We start from the raw sequence: 18,583 nt of genomic DNA on the forward strand, positions 1-18,583 counted from the left end.
AATTGACAAAACGTCATGTAGGAAATGTACTGTGATATTGCTCTAAAATATACATGTTCTTTTCATCATATATTTGTATTATTCTTATTCAACCCGGGCGAAGCCGGGTACCTCAGCTAGTCTCGTATATGTGAGACGTAACATTTCCATTTGTAATTAACTACGTATACCAAGCTTTTCGAAAACAAATTGTACAATTGACGACACTTTGGTTGCTTTCTCAATATATACAATTACAATCAGGTTTTAAAACTAATCACACGTCCGACAACTGTTGTCGCCTTTATTTTTGAGGCGGTGTATATGAACGACACGAACCTCAGCATTTGTTAAAAATTTAGCTTTAATTATATAAAATCGAAAACGTAGTCCTTGACATCAATTCGCTCAAGAGGAGTCGACAAAATTCTGATTTTGAGAACGGAAATTTAATTCCTCCAACTGCTGAGGTACGTGGTTGAGATGTGCTTTATTTTGAGGATATCTAAAGAAGAAGATTGTTACGATGAAATTATAGGAGGAGTTAGTCTGCAGAGGAGGGAGAGGATTCGTAATCCGTTAACTCACTGGGGCCCCATGCGGTGGTTGCCCGTGTGACGGACTGACGGTCCTCCTGCTGCCTGTCGAGCCACGCTCTGTTCCAAACGGGTCAGGGATAGGGTCCTTTCCTTTGGGACACAGAGAGAGAGAGAGAGAATTCGAGTTCACGAAGCGATGCCGGAAGGAATCATGCAGCCTGGCAAGTTTTCTTTGTTTCGGCAAAAACTTTTTGCCGGTTTAGGAGGTGCAAAGAGCTTTATTCACAAGTCCATCCTATTCATATTATGCCAACCCAATGACCTGACGGTGCTGTCCTCGCCTCTCACCCAGGTGGGACCCCAGTCAAAGTCCGCAAGAGGCGCCACTACAAAAAGAAAGGAAAGGCGATAAAAAGGTGAGAACGAGCGATTAAAAGTGTCCGAACGATGGCAGTGAGACCCAAATACTAACACTAATAGTATTACCCACACCGAAGTTCCCAATCGCTCTCCGTCGCCCTCGGCCTCGGGTTGGCTGATGTTAGAGGTTTATTTTGAGAGGGTAACCGCAACGAACCGAAGATGGCAACGATCCAAATAGTGTGTGTTGAGAAGTGTTCAGGGTTGTAGCCATAGCAACGCCCGGGACCCATTGTTTTGAGGACAGGAACAACAATTATGTGAACACCATCTCGTGGACCTATTTCTTTATCTACTGTGTCATTGAGTTTGATTTTTAGAAAACCATGTCTGCAAGACCATTAACTAATAGGGTGGACCTTTTTCTTTATCTATTGTGTCATTGAGTTTGATTTTTAGAATACCATGTCTACAAGACCATTAACTAATAGGGTGGACCTATTTCTTTATCTATTGTGTCATTGAGTTTGATTTTTAGAATACCATGTCTACAAGACCATTAACTTATAGGGTGGACCTTTTTCTTTATCTATTGAATCATTGATGGACACTTCATGGAGAGATACATTAACTAATAGAGTGGACCTTTTTCTTTATCTATTGTGTCATTGAGTTAGATTTTTAGAATACCATGTATACAAGACCATTAGCTAATAGGGTGGACCTATTTCTTCATGTATTGTGTCAATTCGTTCGATTTTTATAATACTATATCTATAAATCTATTAACTAATAGGGTGGACCTATTTCTTTATCTATTGTGTCAATTCGATTTTTAGAATACCATGTCTACAAGACCATAAACTAATAGGGTGGACCTTTTTCTTTATCTATTGTGCCAATGAATTTGATTTTTAGAATACTATATCTGTAAATCCATTAACTTATAGGGTGGACCTATTTGTTTATCTATTGTGTCAATGAGTTAGATTTTTAGAATACCATGTCTACAAGACCATTAACTAATCGGGTGGACCTTTTTCTTTATCTATTGTGCCAATGAATTTGATTTTTAGAATACTATATCTGTAAATCCATTAACTTATAGGGTGGACCTATTTGTTTATCTATTGTGTCAATGAGTTAGATTTTTAGAATACCACGTCTACAAGGCCATTAACTAATGTGGTGGATCTTCTTTATCTAATGTGTGAATGAGTTTGATTTTTTAGATACCTTGTCTATAAGTGCATTAATTGATGGGTTGAAGTAATGTGGTGTTGGAAGAGCACCGGCATGATGCCCTCCACCATCATCAAAGTTCATTTTGATATCCTTGCTGAGGTATTACACACAACCTGACCAGCTTGAGAATCTTAATTATTGTGCCTTCCAACTCGTGATGTCCATCTTGGTAAGCAATGGAATACAATGACTCGTGACCATGAATGTATCTATATTCATATGACACCTCGGCCTTTCATTCGACATCATAATTGGTATATTATGAAGGAGCTAATTTGGGCAAAGCATGGGAAGCTCTGTGTGGTCGAACGGAGTGCCTTAAAGAGATGAAGCTTAATTGGGTGTGACAGCTTAAATTTTGAAATGTTTCTGTGCATTGTCATGGGTTGGCATGAAAGCCTAAAGTCGTGCATACTGTTTTTGACCTGCCTAGCCTGCGTTCCAAACTCGACACTGCTATAAACTGTCATCCTTGCGTTCCGCATGCACGACGAGCCTTCAATGCTTGCGCCGCCCATCAGATGGCTGTTAAGCCAGAGGATGCGGTTTGTATGGTGGTTATCGATAAAGATCCCACGGTGGTTTGTTTTGTGAAGAGTAGGCGAGTTATCACTGTGCCTCAAACAAATGGCAAATTCCTGCCCAAATCATCAGTCAGGCGTGGCCAACTGGTTTATGCAAGACTTAGGCCAGGACTTTCCCCAGCTCACCCCACAAGGTGGTGCCAATAATTAATTGGAGCTGTTAATATAAATAATAGTCGTTTGGTACATTGCCATCATTGATGAACACGGTGTGCTTTTGATCTGAAAAATGATAAATCTGCATAAATCTGCACAGGTTAACAAGGGGAAAAATCGTCTGTTTGTGAAAAATGTGAGGATGAGGTTGCTTTTTTTTTTTTTTTTCGTCTGCGGAGGCATTGTTTTCCGGTTGTGCATCCGTTCATCTGTCCGTCCGTGATGGGATTTTGTTCCCGTGATAACTTGAGAATGGCTAAAGGGATCCAAGTCAAAATTGGTGCAGGTATGTATAATGCGGTAAAGATGAACTGATTAGATTTTGGGGCCATTAAGTGGCCCCAAAGGTCATGTTAGGTCAGAGGTCATGTTAGGTAAAAACCCTGATACCGCAATAGCTTGGGAAACAGTGATGACATTTTGATAAACGTTGGCACAAGTATGTATAATAATGCAAAGATGAACTGATTTGACTTTCGGTTCTAGAGGTCAAAGGTCAGAGTCTGTAATAGGTTTATAACTTGAGAACGGCCGAAGGGAACCAAGTCAAGCTTGGTACCGGTATGTATAATGATGTAAAGATAAACACATTAGATTATGGGGTCAAGAGGTCAAAGGTCAGAATTCCCATTAGGTAAAAATTCGGTTATTGAGCTAACTTGTGAACCAATTATGGGATTTTGACCAAACTTTGTATAAGTATATATTATGATGAAATGATGAACTGATTAAATTCCTGCATCAAAGGTCAAAGGTCATGTCAGGTAAAAATGTGATACTTGAGAACAGCCTAAGTGATTTAAATCAAATTTGGTGCAAGTATGGATAATGATGTCATAATGTGGGTGGAGGCATATTGGTTGACATCGCGATGACGTAGAGTGCCGTTCTAGTTTTGCATAACACTAAAATAAGGTGTGTGTATGTATGTATGTGTGTGTGTGTGTGTGTGTGTATGAACAGTACTGTTCAACAGTTTGGGCATTCAACATCACCACAAGTGATGCTCTACCCTTTCACAGATTCCTTGCACATAGGCCTCCTTGTCCGCCCTCAGCGAACGTACAGTTTTATACCTCAGCTCCTGGAACAGTTCAGCTCTGCCATCAAGCCTTGAGTGACTCCATGGTAGATTTGCAGTTTGCATTTTCAATTCAGCTCCATATTAGAGTTGCAGTAAAGAGACCACAGAATATGGTGAAAAGACTGAAATTTGCAAGGCAACACCAATATTGGGGGACTGAACAATGGAATCGGGTGCTCTGGTCTGATGAATGCAAGTCTGATTTTTTTTTTATCGAATAGATGCTAGTTCGTACGCTGAAGACATGCAGAACGTTCTTGTACGCAATGTTTGCAGCCTACTGTTAAATACTGGAGATGATTTGTGACTGCCTCGGGTTGTATCTCAGCTTTTGCTGTCGGAAAACCTGTTAAAATCCATGGGACACTAACAAAAGAGAAGTACAAGCAGATACTGCAGCACCATGCAGTTCCTCGTGGAAATCATTCAATCAGAAGATTCATTTTCTAACAAGATATTGGTCCAAAAATGCACTTCTAATACAGGCAGTCCCCAGTTTACGAACAGCTGGCTTTTGAACACCCGTTAAATGAACATCACACTTTATAATCATGTTTCAGTCTTTCAAACGTTCGATTCATTCACATAAACATGGCTTTTTTTGAACATACCACGCTGAGCGCTGAATGCAGGAAATCGGACCTTGAGTGTTACTTACCCATTCGCACATCATTCACATGGGCTTCCTTCAGCACTCTTCCACCATTTCACATGCCAATCTCGCCATGGGGTTCCTTACCGGCACGAGAGACAGCGTTCTCTCCATAGGGTTCCTCAGTGGCATGAGAGAGAACATTCTCTCCGTGGGGTTCCTTAGCGGGAGAAGGTTATAGGCTGGTGTGCTCCAAGTGTAAGAATGGCCACCCCAGATTCCGGACATGAGACAATATGGGATTATCTGGAAACAGAGAAGAACAAGAGGAACCCAACTAACATTACAAAACTGTGGAATATACTCCAGTATATTGGGCACAATATTCCTGTCGTATAAAGGAAGCATCGATAAAAAAGAGTGATGGCACTCAAGAAGGCAAAAGGCAGACACACAAAGTATTGACACCTTTTTTCACTCCTGGAAGGAATGAGTGTTACTACTATTGAAAGGAGATGGATCTCTTCTCCCCACTCCCTCACCCTCCCAACACACTCCCCTCGACCCCCCTTCCCCAATCTGTCAGTCCATCACGCGAAGAAGAAGTAGGACTTGAAGCTTTTATGTCGGCCTTCTTGCTGTCGTAAAATAATGAAAATGGTACCATTGGAAAACTAATAGTAGATTTACTATGAACAAAAATTAGTGTCAGTTTAGTCATCAAGATGCCTGTTTTGAAAGCCCTTCTTTCCGGGAATGAAGAAGAAGCGGGAATGAGAGCTTAATGTAGTGGTTCTAACTGTAACATTTATTATCCAATGACATCAGGAACACTTTGGAAGGACATGGAAGGAGCACACAACAACAACAACAGGTATTTTAAGGCCATTTTCCCTGCAAGAGCGGGGGTTAGCCTTGTGGTCCCCATGACAATCTTCTCCATTTTGCCCTATTTTCTGCATCTCCCCTTGTTAAGCCCCTTGCCTGCATTTCTTCTTCGACCATCTTTAGCCAAGTCTTTCTCGGTCTTCCCTGTCCTCTACTTCCTTCTACATTCATTTCCATCACTCTTCTCAACCAGTCACTTTCATCCTTCCTTAACACATGACCAAACCATCTCAAACTGTTTCTCTTCACAGCATCCATCACAGGCTCTATTCCCATCATCTTTCGCAATTCATCATTTGTCTTCCTCTCTCTCAACGAAACTCCACACATCCATCGAACCATTCGCATTTCCACCCTTTCCAGCCTTCGTTGCTGCTCTACGTTCATTACCCATGTCTCGCTCCCAAAAATCATAACACTTCTCACACATGCAGCATACACCTTTCCCTTCAGCTTCAACGACACTCCCCTCCTCGTCAGCACTCCACTCGGTTCCCGAAACTTCTTCCATGCACGTCTCACTCCAGCAACCGTTGCCGAGTCTGATCCACCTTCTCCATTCAGCATGTCTCCTAGGTAACAAAATCTTTTCATACCTTCCAGCTTCATGCCGTCTCCAAGATCCAACTCAACATTTCCTCCATCTGCAGCTCCTTTTGTGCACACCTTACACTTGAATGTAGCTGCCACACTGGTTAATGACCCTCTCAGACCGCTACATTTTTGATGAACCCACTCAGCGCACATTGTACATTGAATGGAATTCACTCTGACACCCTTCCTGCACACAGCACACGGCCACTTCCCAGTTCTTTCCACCTCACCACATGCTTTACCACTTGCCATCACCTTTGTTTTTCCGATATTCACCTTCAGACCTTTTGTCTCCATACATTCCTTCCACTTGTTCATCTTCTCCTTCAGTCCATCCATACTTTCTGCAATCAATACCAGATCATCTGCACACAACAACTCCCACGGTTAACCCTCCTTTACGTTCCGAGCCAGCACCTCCATCACAGATACAAATAGTAGTGGACTTAGTACCGACCCCTGATGCACTCCCACCTTCACCTCAAACTCACCACTGTTCCCGTCCTTCGTCCTTACAGCTGTGCGCGCTCTTTTGTACATTGCCATCACTACTCTGATCAACCATTCCTCCACTCCTAACTTCCACAATGCCCATGTCACTACTTCACGTGGAACCCTATCGAATGCTTTCTCCAGATCAACAAACCCAAGAAACAACTTCTTCCACTTCTCCATCTACTTCTCCTGCAACTGCCTCACAATAAAAAGCGCATCTGTCGTTCCTCTTCGTGGCATAAATCCAAACTGCATTTCGTCGATCTTTACTTTCTTCCTTATCCTCCTTTCCAACACCCTTTCCAATACCTTCATTCCATGCTCCAATAACTTTATCGCTCGATACGAGCCACACTCCAGAGGGTCACCTTTCGCCTTGTATAGAGGGACGAGGGTACTCTGTTCCCAAGCCACTGGAATGCGGCCTTCTTTCACCACCAGATTGCAGATCTATGTCATTGTCTTCACACCCAAATTTCCCGCTGCCTTCAACATATCTCCCACAACTCCCGTCGGCCCTCCCGCTTTTCTACTCTTCATTGCTTTTATCACTTCCTCAACTTCCTTCTCGGTTATCTTCTCTGCCCGTCCGAAAACTGGGTTCCTCTCTATGTTGCCATCCCATTCATTCTCTGCATTCAACAGTATTTCCATATATCTCTTCCATCTTCCTTTAATTCCATCTGGGTCCACAACGATTTGTCCCACTTCATCCTTCAAGCAACTCACCCCCATCACATCACACCTCTCTTTCACTATCTGCTTTGCAATCCTGAATACTGCTTTCTGACCCTCTTCCAAATCCAAGCGTTCTCTGAACATTTTCCTTCATGCCTCCTGCGCCTTTGCTACCTCTTTCTTTGCAGCCTTCTTGGCTGCCTTATAACTTTCATGCTCTGCTTTTTCTGCGCCCGTACCCTTCGCCTTCTGCCATTCCTTGAACTTCTTCCTCTTCTCGTCAATCCTCTTTCCAACTTCATCATCCCACCACCATGTTTCCGAGTGCCTCTGTGGTCATTTTGTACATCCACATACCCCACCAACGGCTCCCAACAGACTATCTTGCATTGACATCCAACCACTTTCAAGCTCAACCACATCATCCTCTGCCATACTCAGCCTCTCTTTTAATACCTCCCTCACTGTCACCTCTTTCAACCTCCACACTTTCATTCTCGGTTGGTACTTTACCCGCCGAGCTCTCCTCGCACCTTTCACCCTTATGTCGCAGACAACCAAGTGGTGCTGTGAAACGGCCTCCTCCCCCGGGATCACCTTTGTGTACCGGAGGTGCCCCCTATCTCGCCTACACACCAGCAGGTAGTCAACGGTTGTCGTCGACCCACCTGACGTGTATGTAACAAGCTTATTATCCTCTTTCTGGAACTGAGTATTACAAATCAACAAATCAGCTCCATCAGCAAACTCCAAAATCCTTTCACCTTCTCCATTTCTCACACTATATCCGTAACCCCCATGAACTCCCTCAAAACCGTCCATACTCCTTCCCACATGTCCATTTAGGTCTCCTCCTACCACAACAACTTCGTCATCTTTCACGTTTTCCATCAGCTTCTATATCGCACACCAGAACTTGTCCTTTTCTTCATCGCTCCGACCAACCTGCAGAGCATATCCCGAGATGACGTTCACCAAGAGCTTTCCAATCATCATTTTCACCATCATCAACCTATCACTCACTCTAGTCACACTCACCACACTGTCTACAAACTCCTCAGAAAACAGGACACCAACACCATTCATGCCTTCTGGGCACCCTTGCCACACAAACTTGTATTTCTGTCCCTGCCTACCCTTCACCATTCTCACACCACTTTCCTTCCATCTCGTCTCCTGCACACAACATATGTCCACTCTTCTTCTCACCAATACTTCCACCACTTCTGCTGATCTCCCTGTCATTGTCCCTACATTCCATGTCCCAAATCTCAGAAACCGATCCACGTCGGGCATCAGACGTTTCGTCGTCATAAATGGAGTGATTTCCACCCTTGCTTCGATCGGGTTCCCCATCTTGAGTTTTGACGAGACTCAACCCCACGGGGTACTTCGGGCTGTACCCTGCCCATATGTCGTCGTAATTGTCATGGTTCTCTTTTTGAGGCAATGTTTTTATGGCCGGATGCCCTTCCTGACGCCAACCCTTTTAGTCTCTTCTTACGACACGCAGGGATACGGTGACCTATTCTAAACCGGGGTACACACCGGGTGGAAGGAGCACACAAACGTGTCATGTATGTAGTAATACCTCTTGAAGCAATATAAAAAAAAAAAATGAAAGTACACGGAAGGAGCGCACAAACAACCGCAGCCACCACAATAGCCACAACAACAAGTAATTGTTATAAAATATCCTTTTTTCATGCACTCCACTTTATTTGACATCCTCATTGAGACTCGCAGATACTGTAGATGTGCAATATTTTTGTGACGTGCAACATGCTGTCTTTTGATTAAACCTATCAGCGAAGTGATGGGGAGGCCAATTAATTTGACCTAATTAATGGTCATTGCAACGAATCCAGGTCCACAATCACTGCAATGCATCACAATGCTATAGCAGCTGAGCTGGTCACAGGGGCACATAGAGGAAAACATCTTTTCATACCTCGCATTCCCATCTCTCCGTTCGACCAGATCTTCCTATTCAGGATGGTATAACGGCAATTCCCTAATCGGCCATGCTTCGCAATGCCAGTCAGTATGTCACAGCGACAAACACTCTGCAGTGTTGGCCTATTCATATCAGATTTCTTTGGGCACGTCTCAAAGTCGAGGTGGTGATATCACCAGAATAACAAGCTTGGCACTTGATGGTACACACACACACACACACACACACACGCACACGCACACTTATACACACATATACACATATATACACACACACATATACACACATGCACACTTATACACACCCATACACACACACACACACACACACACACACACACACACACACACACACACACACACACACACACACACACACACACACACACAATACATACACATGTATACTGAGTCAACTTACCTGGTGTAAATTCAACGGCATGATTGGGCTTGGATTTACGGCCCTTAGGGCCCTCTCAAGCCAGCCACGTTATAAACCGGTAAACCAACTCCAGGGTTACATAACGGAGCTAATACACTCATTTCACTCGCTATGCACATCAACGTCACTGTTTTCATAGCAATACACGGACTTCAGTGCAGTTTTAAATCGAACAAATGCAAATGAATCTATGCAGTAACAAAGCTATAAACAATATGCGAAAGGGATTTTAACAAAGCAAGAAAGCTTTATACTGAATCACAAACGCAGGGGCAAAACAAAAAGGGAACCGACAACGATTATGTACATTCCAACCTTTCTTCACAAGACTAAAGTTTCCATGTTTGTTCTAAGCAGTGGATCTCTGGGCAGACTAAGATTTAAAAATGGGCACAATTTTCACATTTCCGTGGTGCCAGACTCTTTGCCAGTCCTCAAGCACCACCACACTCACCAAGTCGGATTGGTCTTTGGCCACCACCCCCACTCTGAGCTCCCATCACTTCTTACCGCATATTGTACTGGAGTGGGCTTTCTCTGTGGCATGGCAGTCCATGGGATAGCGCCACGTAGCTCTTTACATCCATGGGTATTTTTATCTCCTGAAATTACCTTGTCTGCAAGCCACTTCGGGTATACCCACACCATTTTGTCAGTCATGCATATCCTGTTCCCATGCAGTTCCGCTCCATCCCGCACCTTCACTCTCAACACTCACATGGCGTTTTTGGGGCAAAATAAATGAAAGATGGACAAAGCCATGCACCAAATCAGACATTAGTGCCACTATAAAAATGCACTAACACCATAAAATGGCCAAATTTTATAATGCCTAAACATTTTTACCTCAGCCACCAAAGATGCATGTAGGTTATGTTTTCACCCCTGTCTGTCTGTCTGTGTTTGTTTGTCCGTTTGTGAACAAAATATCTCAAAATGTTGTGGACGGATTCGAAGAAATTTGGTAGAGATGTAGCGTATGAGATTTTGGTGAAGATCCGGATTCGGATCCGGCTACGATAATTTTTTAAGTGATTCTTCACCATTGGGAGATCGGGCAAAAAACGATACACAGCAGGATATCTCAAGAAGTTGTGGACGGATTTGGACGAAACTTGGTGGAGAGGTTGGGTGTCCGACAAGTTAGAATCGATTCGATTTTGGTGAAGATCTGAATATGGATTCGGACATGAGAATTATTTAATTTTTAAGTGATTCTTTACTATGGGAGGTAGGACCAAAAACGATACACAGCAGGATATCTCAAAAAGTTATGGACGGATATGGACGAAACTTGGTATGGATATGGACTCTTGGTATGGATTAATAAGCTCTGCTTTCAGCTTAAAGCAGTTGGGTGTGTGAGAAGGAAGAATCTAATCAAATTTGGTGAAGATCCGGATCCGGATCCAGCTAGTAGAATTTTTAAAGTGATTCTTCACCATGGAGTGATATGGCCAACACACCATCGCATGCTCTCTACTGAGTGCTGTTCTACTTTCTACCAAGTCTCTCTACTAAGTTTTACTTTCTACACTTGGAAGACAATATGATGACGTTCCTTATGATGCTAACCCCCCGAGCTCAGAACAATATTTGCTGTCCTTGGCATTCTTGAGTTGTTATTGCTGCATACTCAAACCTGGTAGCATGAATAAACCATTGTGGAGTTGTACCAAAATTTAATAAGCTCTGCTTTCAGCTTAAAGCAGTGTGAAAATTTTCAACCTTGGAAAGATGCTTTTTGGGTTAGAATGCAGACAAACAAAAAGCGACTGGGTAACAGTGATTGTTCCGGTCAGAGAAGTTTCACATGAAAAGGAGAGTGTGATTCTGTGCCCTCAGTCAGATAAAGCCGCCTGCTTCACATGGTCACCGGATAGTTGTAAATGGCCATCTATTTATAAACTGCCTCACAGTTCAACAGCACTGTTTTTAGCATCTGTAACCCACATCACAAGGCAGTGTGCAACTTGTAATACATGTATTTGTTTGTTATCCTCATATTGTAATCTGCTCCGTCTGTCTGTCTGTTTGTCACGCTATCTCCTCCGAAGCGCTGTCTGTCACACGATCTCCTTGGCCCTGAATGGAATTCTCTCATCTCCCCTTCCTGTCCAGGCTGGAGTTCCCCAAGGTAGTGTTCTGGGCCCTGTGCTATTTCTTGTCTTCATCAATGATCTCTCCGACTCTCTGGAAAATCCTCTCTATCTCTTTGCTGATGACTCCACTCTCTGCCGCTCAATACCTCATCCCTCAGATCGGCAGTCTGCAGCCTCTTCACTCTCTGAAGTCCTGGACAACATCACAAGCTGGTCAAACAAGTGGAACATTTCTTTCAATCCTGACAAATCTCACACTCTCATGATGTCTCTCCAAAAAGACAGTCTGGAAAATCCTCCCATCTACTTTCTCAACAATCCTCTCCAAGAAGTTCTGTCACTCAAGCTTTTTGGTCTCACTATCTGCCATGATCTTTCCTGGGAAAACCACATTTCCAAGCTGGCCTCCAAAGCCAGTACCCGACTGGGCAGTGGGCATCCTCTGTCGTGCGAAGTCCTTCCTTGGCACACCTGAGCTCCTCACCACATACAAAGCTTTCATCTGCAGCTCAGTGGAATACTGCTCTCCCCTCTGGGCTTGTGCTCCTGCCTCACACCGAGCTCAGCTTCACGCTGTAGAAACCAAAGCGTTCAGAATCATTGGAATCTCCCACGATGAAGCTAACTCCAAGGGCCTTTCTCTCCCTCACCGCAGGCAGGTTGGTGGTCTTTCTGTCTTCTACTGACTCCTCTCCGGCCTAGCTCCCCCTGCTGTCTGTCCTCTGCCCCCCAAATATTCCTGCAGGACGCACAAGATCTGCAAGCAACCCTCTTCTTGTGAAATTGCCAAAATCAAGACTCTCTGCTCACCTTCACTCTTTCATTCCTCTTTTCTCCCGCTTCTGGAACAAACTCCCACACTCTTTTCAATCCCTTTCCTCCCTCCAGGTCTTTAAAACAGCTGTTCACCACCATCTCTTATCTTCCACCATCCAAAACCTTTTATCTTTTCTACCTCCGTTAAAACACCCCAAATCTGCGTCTTTCAACCCCCAACTTTTTTCCCGAAATTCCTAGTCGTGTTCACTTGATTGATACCGTGTAACTCCTCTCCCAGCCCTCCCCCTTCCACAGATCTACCGACGTCCCTGTTCTCCACTGTTGTTGTGCTTGTATGCTTTCCTCTCTCTCCCCGTCTCATCTCCTGCTGCATTCATTGTATGTTTTATGTGTCTGTGCATGTTTTCATGTTCAATGTGTTCGCTCTTACACGAGCCTCGATTCTGTTTACAAAATAAATAAATAAAAACCGCGGTTGTGCAGGAATTCACCAAACCTGGTCGTTATGATCACATGGCACGAAGGTTTAAGAGCAGTATCATTTTTGGCCCCACTCCCTGGGTCAGAAGGTCAAATCCCAAAACATACAATTACCTGCACATTTTAAAAGTTTGCAATGAAACTTTGTATATGCGATCAACATTGGGGGACACATGAAATATGTAACGATTTTTTTGGATTGGACCTCCACTTCATGCCCCAAGTGTCAAAACGGGGGGTTGTTTGGGAGGGGGGAGGAATTTTATCATCAAACTTTGATATTGGATCATTCCTGGTGGAACTTTATGCCATCTTTCCACTTTGCTTTTGCTGGGAAGCGTGGGGATTTGCGATGGCACACCATCGACTTCGCTGTAGTTTGTTGTTGTACCCACTTCAATAAATAGATCGTGAAAATATATTTAATGCATGATTTTGCTTAAATACCCTTTTCATGAGTGTAATATTTTATCGCCATGCTGTTTGAAAAAAAAACAAAAAAAAAACGGGAGGATATTGTAATCGGCTCCGTGCATCCGTGATCGGTTTTTGTTGCCACAATAACTTTAAAATGGCTGAAGGGTTCCAAGTCAAACTTGGTACAGGTATGTATAATGATGTCTAAATTAACTCATTAGATTATTGGGTAAAGAGGTCGGAGGTCTCGTGGGGTAAAAATTCTGTTACCGAGCTAACTCGTGAACCTGTTATGGTATTTTGACCAAACCTGGTCCAAGTATATATTATGATGCAAAGATGAACTGATTAGATTTTGGCATCAAAGGTCAGAGGTCATGTCAGGTAAAAATATGATACTTGAGAACAGCTGAATGGATTTCAATCAAACTTGGTACAAGTATGTATAATGATGTAATAATGTGGACAGCGGCATATCGGTCGACGTTGCGACGTCGAAGAGCGTCATTGTACTTTGGGATTTGTTTCACATATATAACAAATTCTGGTTCTGATTCTCCATACAGTCACTTAGTGCAAGTGCAAACTTTTAACAGTGACTTTCAGGAAGAGATTATGTTACTGCTCTGCCTGGATTGTTCCACGACACCTGTAAAACAAACAAAACAAAAAAAACTACCTTTAGAGGCCATTTTTCCCCGCAAAGCGGGGGTTGGCCTATTTCGGGCACCGTGGTTGTTGTTGTTTTTTGGTCCCCTTTTTGAAGCAATGTTTTACGGCCGGATGCCCTTCCTGCCACCAACCCTGTTTGTCGCCTTTTTACGACACACAGGGAATTACCAGTGAACTGGTACTCAATTTGCCGACCTCGGAAGGATGACAGGCTGAGTCAACCCCCCTGGCGTTAATTCAACGATCAACCGGGATTCGAACCCAGGATCCTAGGATCCTAAGCCGGTACCCTCACCGCTAAGCCAACACCTGTGTCACTGCATGTTTTGTTATTTACCTTTTAAGGCCTCAGGGCAACTTGGGCTGTGCACTTCAAACCCTGCCTAAAAAAAGGTGGTTCCACTCACATCCCCAAACCCCCTAACCCTTTCCCCACCCCCCAATTTTTTTTTAAACTGAATCTTCTTCATGTTAGCATCACCCACCTTGTTGATTGCATCGAGAGCTGTCAAGAGCCAGAATGGGATCTGGGGCAATGCTAAGTGTCGGGCCTCCTTCATCCGGGCCCCCTTCAAAAAATTAATTTTTTCAACAACCTATACAGAGGTTTCCATATTTTCGTCGTCAGAAACACATGCCATGCTTAAGGGGAATTGAGGTGTTATTCACTTATTCCTATATGCAGATTTGTTTCTTAACCCATTTCATCTGGATGGGGAGTGGCTAGCACTCCCGTCATCGTTACTGTGATTATCGTTACGTAAATTGTTCCCACAGTCGTTTATTTTATGAGGGAGGGTGATTATGGCAATGGCGTGCCAGGGAATCGTCCTCAGTGGCTCGGAGGGCAGCACAAAATAAAGTTGCCCCTGGTGTTTTATCATCACAAACAAAGAATTGAAGGAATAATTACGGGCCTGTCTTAGGTCCGGGGTAGTTACCCCATATGCCACCCTCTGCCCCTGATTGCACCACCTGATTTTGAGGAAGTTGAGACTATTTCGTTTGTAAAATGGTGTTTTATTTGGAATATAGGTAAATTATTACAACAAATCCATGCAGTACAACTTAGAGTAGCAGATATGTGAAAACAAACTGAAGTTGGAATTGAGGAGAAATATTTAATTATATTTTATATATTGAACGCAATTCCAGGGAGGTACACGTTTAGTGCAGACCCGACAACAATGTTTAAATCCCTTTGTGCAGTGTCGTACCACGTTATTGGACTCAATACTGTATATTTGACCTTGCTTAAGCAAACAGGTTTGGTTTCATGCTGCTCAGTTGCTTTTCCCTTTTCCCAAGCCATTGGAAATAACCATTGTCCACAATTTGGCAAAACTTGACATTGAAGACCAGCTCAGTTAATTGTAAGAGAAACTGCACTTAAACCAGAAAACATCCCAGAATTTCCGAAACTTGCTTCACTCGTCTCTTATAAACATGATACACTGTGAGGACCCCAGCTTTAGTTCATCGTGACTAAGATTCGACCACAAATAGCATAATCCAAAACAGTGTTTTGAGGTGAGCTTCCTGTTAACTGTGATGTCTTTTTATTCAGGAACACTTTTATACTTTATCAAAAATAAGAAATACATGAATTTTTTACAACTTGTATTCAAATACTGTACTTGATAAGTAAAACAGTTGGGTGCTTAGAAGAGTTGACTCCTGTATTTGTTTTTGTAGTTTCTTGCTGTTCAGATGTCTTTCTGTTGGTCTGCTTCTATCTGTGATTCAAAAATAGGAGAGTAGAAGGAGGATTAAAAACAGCTTGTGCAAGTGGTAGGCATCCGTGTATGCATGTCTGTTAAGTTGACGTAGTTGTGACTTTTGATCTAAATGCACTTGCTTGCTTTGTCCTCCAAACTGCCTATTCCAGTAAATTACAAGTTTTTCGATTGCTCCTTCAAACTTTGCTCCTTTCAGATTGCCCTGGTCGGTGTCAGCATCCCATGTGACTTCAAAGGTTGAAGCATTTAAAAGTCACTGGTGGGGACAGGTCCAGGCGGCTGTATTGGAGCTCTTGATGTCTGACCACAATTTTTGCACGAAGCTGACTTGATATTCTCCTGTGGTTGTATGTTTCAGTGAGGCATATAGTTGATCGGCAGGACTCCCTTGGCATCCGAGACAATTGAGGCCATGATCTTTCTGGTTGAAGGTTGGATGCAAATATATTTGGGTAGCAGTGACCCCTGATTCCTACAATGTGTGGGTTCCAGTTTGGTTTCAGGATTTCAATGGTGAACCCATCTTTTCGTCTCCAGTTACTGGACTTGCAAAAATGTTGACTGCATCGTTGCTGTTGACTGTGAATCCTGAGGTGTTTGGAAGCTGCCTTGAAACTGTATATGGATATCTCAGGGACCATAATATAGTGATTTCCATGATTAATTTGTCATCCTGGGCAACAGTTTGTTGGTCACTTCTACCTGTTGACTTGGTGTTAATTTCAAGAGCTTCGCAATCTACACCTAGAGTCAGATGCCTTTGTGGCTCCTATATAACCACCTTTAGAGGCCATTTTTCCCCGCAAGCGGGGGTTGGCCTTTTTCGGGAACCGTGGTTGTTGTTGTTTTTCGGTCCCCTTTTTGAAGCAATGTTTTACGGCCAGATGCCCTTCCTGACGCCAACCCTTTTTGCCGCCTTTAACGACAAACAGGGAATTACCAGTGAACTGGATTCTCAATTAGCCGACCTCGGAAGGATGACAGGCTGAGTCAACCCCCCTGGCGTTAATTCGGCGATCGACCGGGATTCGAACCCAGGATCCTAGGATCCTAAGCTGACACCCTAGCCACTAGCCCAACACCAGGGTATCTGGTTTTCCAACACCAGGGTAATGCCAATAGCCGAGGAAACTGCTCCTATACAATATGAAAATGCACAGATATCATTTGAGCCTTTGTCATCAAATTTTGAACTAAGCCTTTATTATGAGAATATGGAGAATAGCATTTTGTTTTTTTGTTTTTTTGTTTTTTTTAAAAATAGCCGTTATTTTCGTCTTTTCGTCAAGTATAGTTCGAGTCTGCGTCGGACCCTTGTCGACCTATCCAGGATTGTGCCCAATAGCCGAGGAAACTGCTTCGGCAGCCCTATACATCTGAAGATGCAAAAAGGAGTGGTCGTCATCATCATAGTTAGAGTACAAAGCGGACTTGGATGGGCTTTGCCTTTTTGAGATGCTTTGTCGTAATTTCTTTGCGTTTCAGTGCCTTGCTCTCTTGATAGCTGGATTAGAAGCCAAAATGGTAGGCAGCTGTGTGGTTTACCGAAGCCTGAGGTTTACTGGGCCACCAATGTTAAGATAAAAAGTTGTTGTTTTGCCGGCGAAGCAGTATCTTGGGCTGTGACGTGTATGGGTCATTATAATGATGTCCTGCAAGCTACAATGTTAATTTTATGGTGTATTTGTAATTTACACTAGTTTTACCATGAAAAGGTATCACAATGAATTTCCATTGCATTATCACTTGACACTACCTTGTTCGGTGGCACTTGGAGGATCAAACCATGCATGAACATTTCCAGCAGGGATAAAGGGATGAACACAAGAGGGGGGATGAGGTACAGTCGTGGCCATAAATATTGGCACCCTTGCACTTTTTTTCAAATAACTCACAATTTTCTCAAAAATAAGTTGAAATTGACAAAAGTATTTGGTCTCCACAATTCTTTATTTTACTGTTAATATTACAGAACCTTTGTTTTCGTTTCAGAACTTAATATATCCTTTTAAATCACAAAATTAAAATGAAAGGCATTGACAAAATTATTGACACCCAAGACTTAATATTTGGTAGCACAACCTTTGGACAAAATAACTGCAGTCACGTGCTTCATATAGCCATGAATGAGCTACCTCCACCTCTCTACTGGCAGTTTGGCCCACTCTTCTTGTGCAAACTGCTCCAGTTCTCCCAGATTTGAAGGGTGCCTTCTTCCAACTGCTGTTTTCAGATCTCCCCACAGGTGTTCAATGGGATTTAGGTCTGGACTCATTGCCGGTCACTTCAGAACAGTCCAGCGTTTTGTCTTGAACCATCCCTGGGTGCTTTTTGAAGTGTGTTTGGTGTCATTGTCCTGCTGCAAGACCCATGACCTTTGACGGAGACCCAGCTTTCTGACACTGGGTTGAACATTGCACTCCAAAATGCCTTGGTAATCTCCTGATTTCATGATGTCATGCACACATTCAAGGCACCCAGTGCCAGAGGCAGCACAGCAACCCCAAAACATCACTGAACCTCTTCCATGTTTGATTGTAGGGAAGGTGTTCCTTTCTTTGAAGGCTTCATTTTTTTTTCTGTAAACATAGAGATGATGTGCTTTACCAAAAAGCTCTAATTTGGTTTCATCTGTCCACAGGATATTCTCCCAGAAGGATTTTGTCTTATTCAGGTGTGTTTTGGAAAACTCCAGTTGGGCTTTCTTATGTCTCTCTCTCAGCAGTGGGGTCCTCCTGGGTCTCCTACCATAGAATCCCCTTTCATCGAGTTGGTGATGGATGGTGCGAGTTGAAACTGTC

The 18,583-nt window shown here is 43.2% G+C and overlaps 1 protein-coding gene across 2 annotated transcripts in view; it reads left to right on the forward strand.

Annotated features, from left to right (window-relative positions):
* The first annotated feature begins 471 nt into the window (after positions 1-471).
* Positions 472-18,583, forward strand: part of LOC137439677 (uncharacterized) — a 213,439-nt gene continuing 195,327 nt past the window's right edge. For both annotated transcript variants that reach the window (XM_068135666.2, XM_078768399.1), the window contains exons 1-2: positions 472-739; positions 871-934. In XM_068135666.2, coding sequence (XP_067991767.2) covers positions 715-739; positions 871-934 — 89 coding nt within the window. In that variant the 5' untranslated portion in view covers positions 472-714. The remainder of the gene's footprint in view (positions 740-870; positions 935-18,583) is intronic.

This window comes from Myxine glutinosa, chromosome 1, assembly GCF_964187855.1.
Source record: "Myxine glutinosa chromosome 1, kmMyxGlut1.1, whole genome shotgun sequence".
NCBI lineage: Eukaryota > Metazoa > Chordata > Myxini > Myxiniformes > Myxinidae > Myxine > Myxine glutinosa.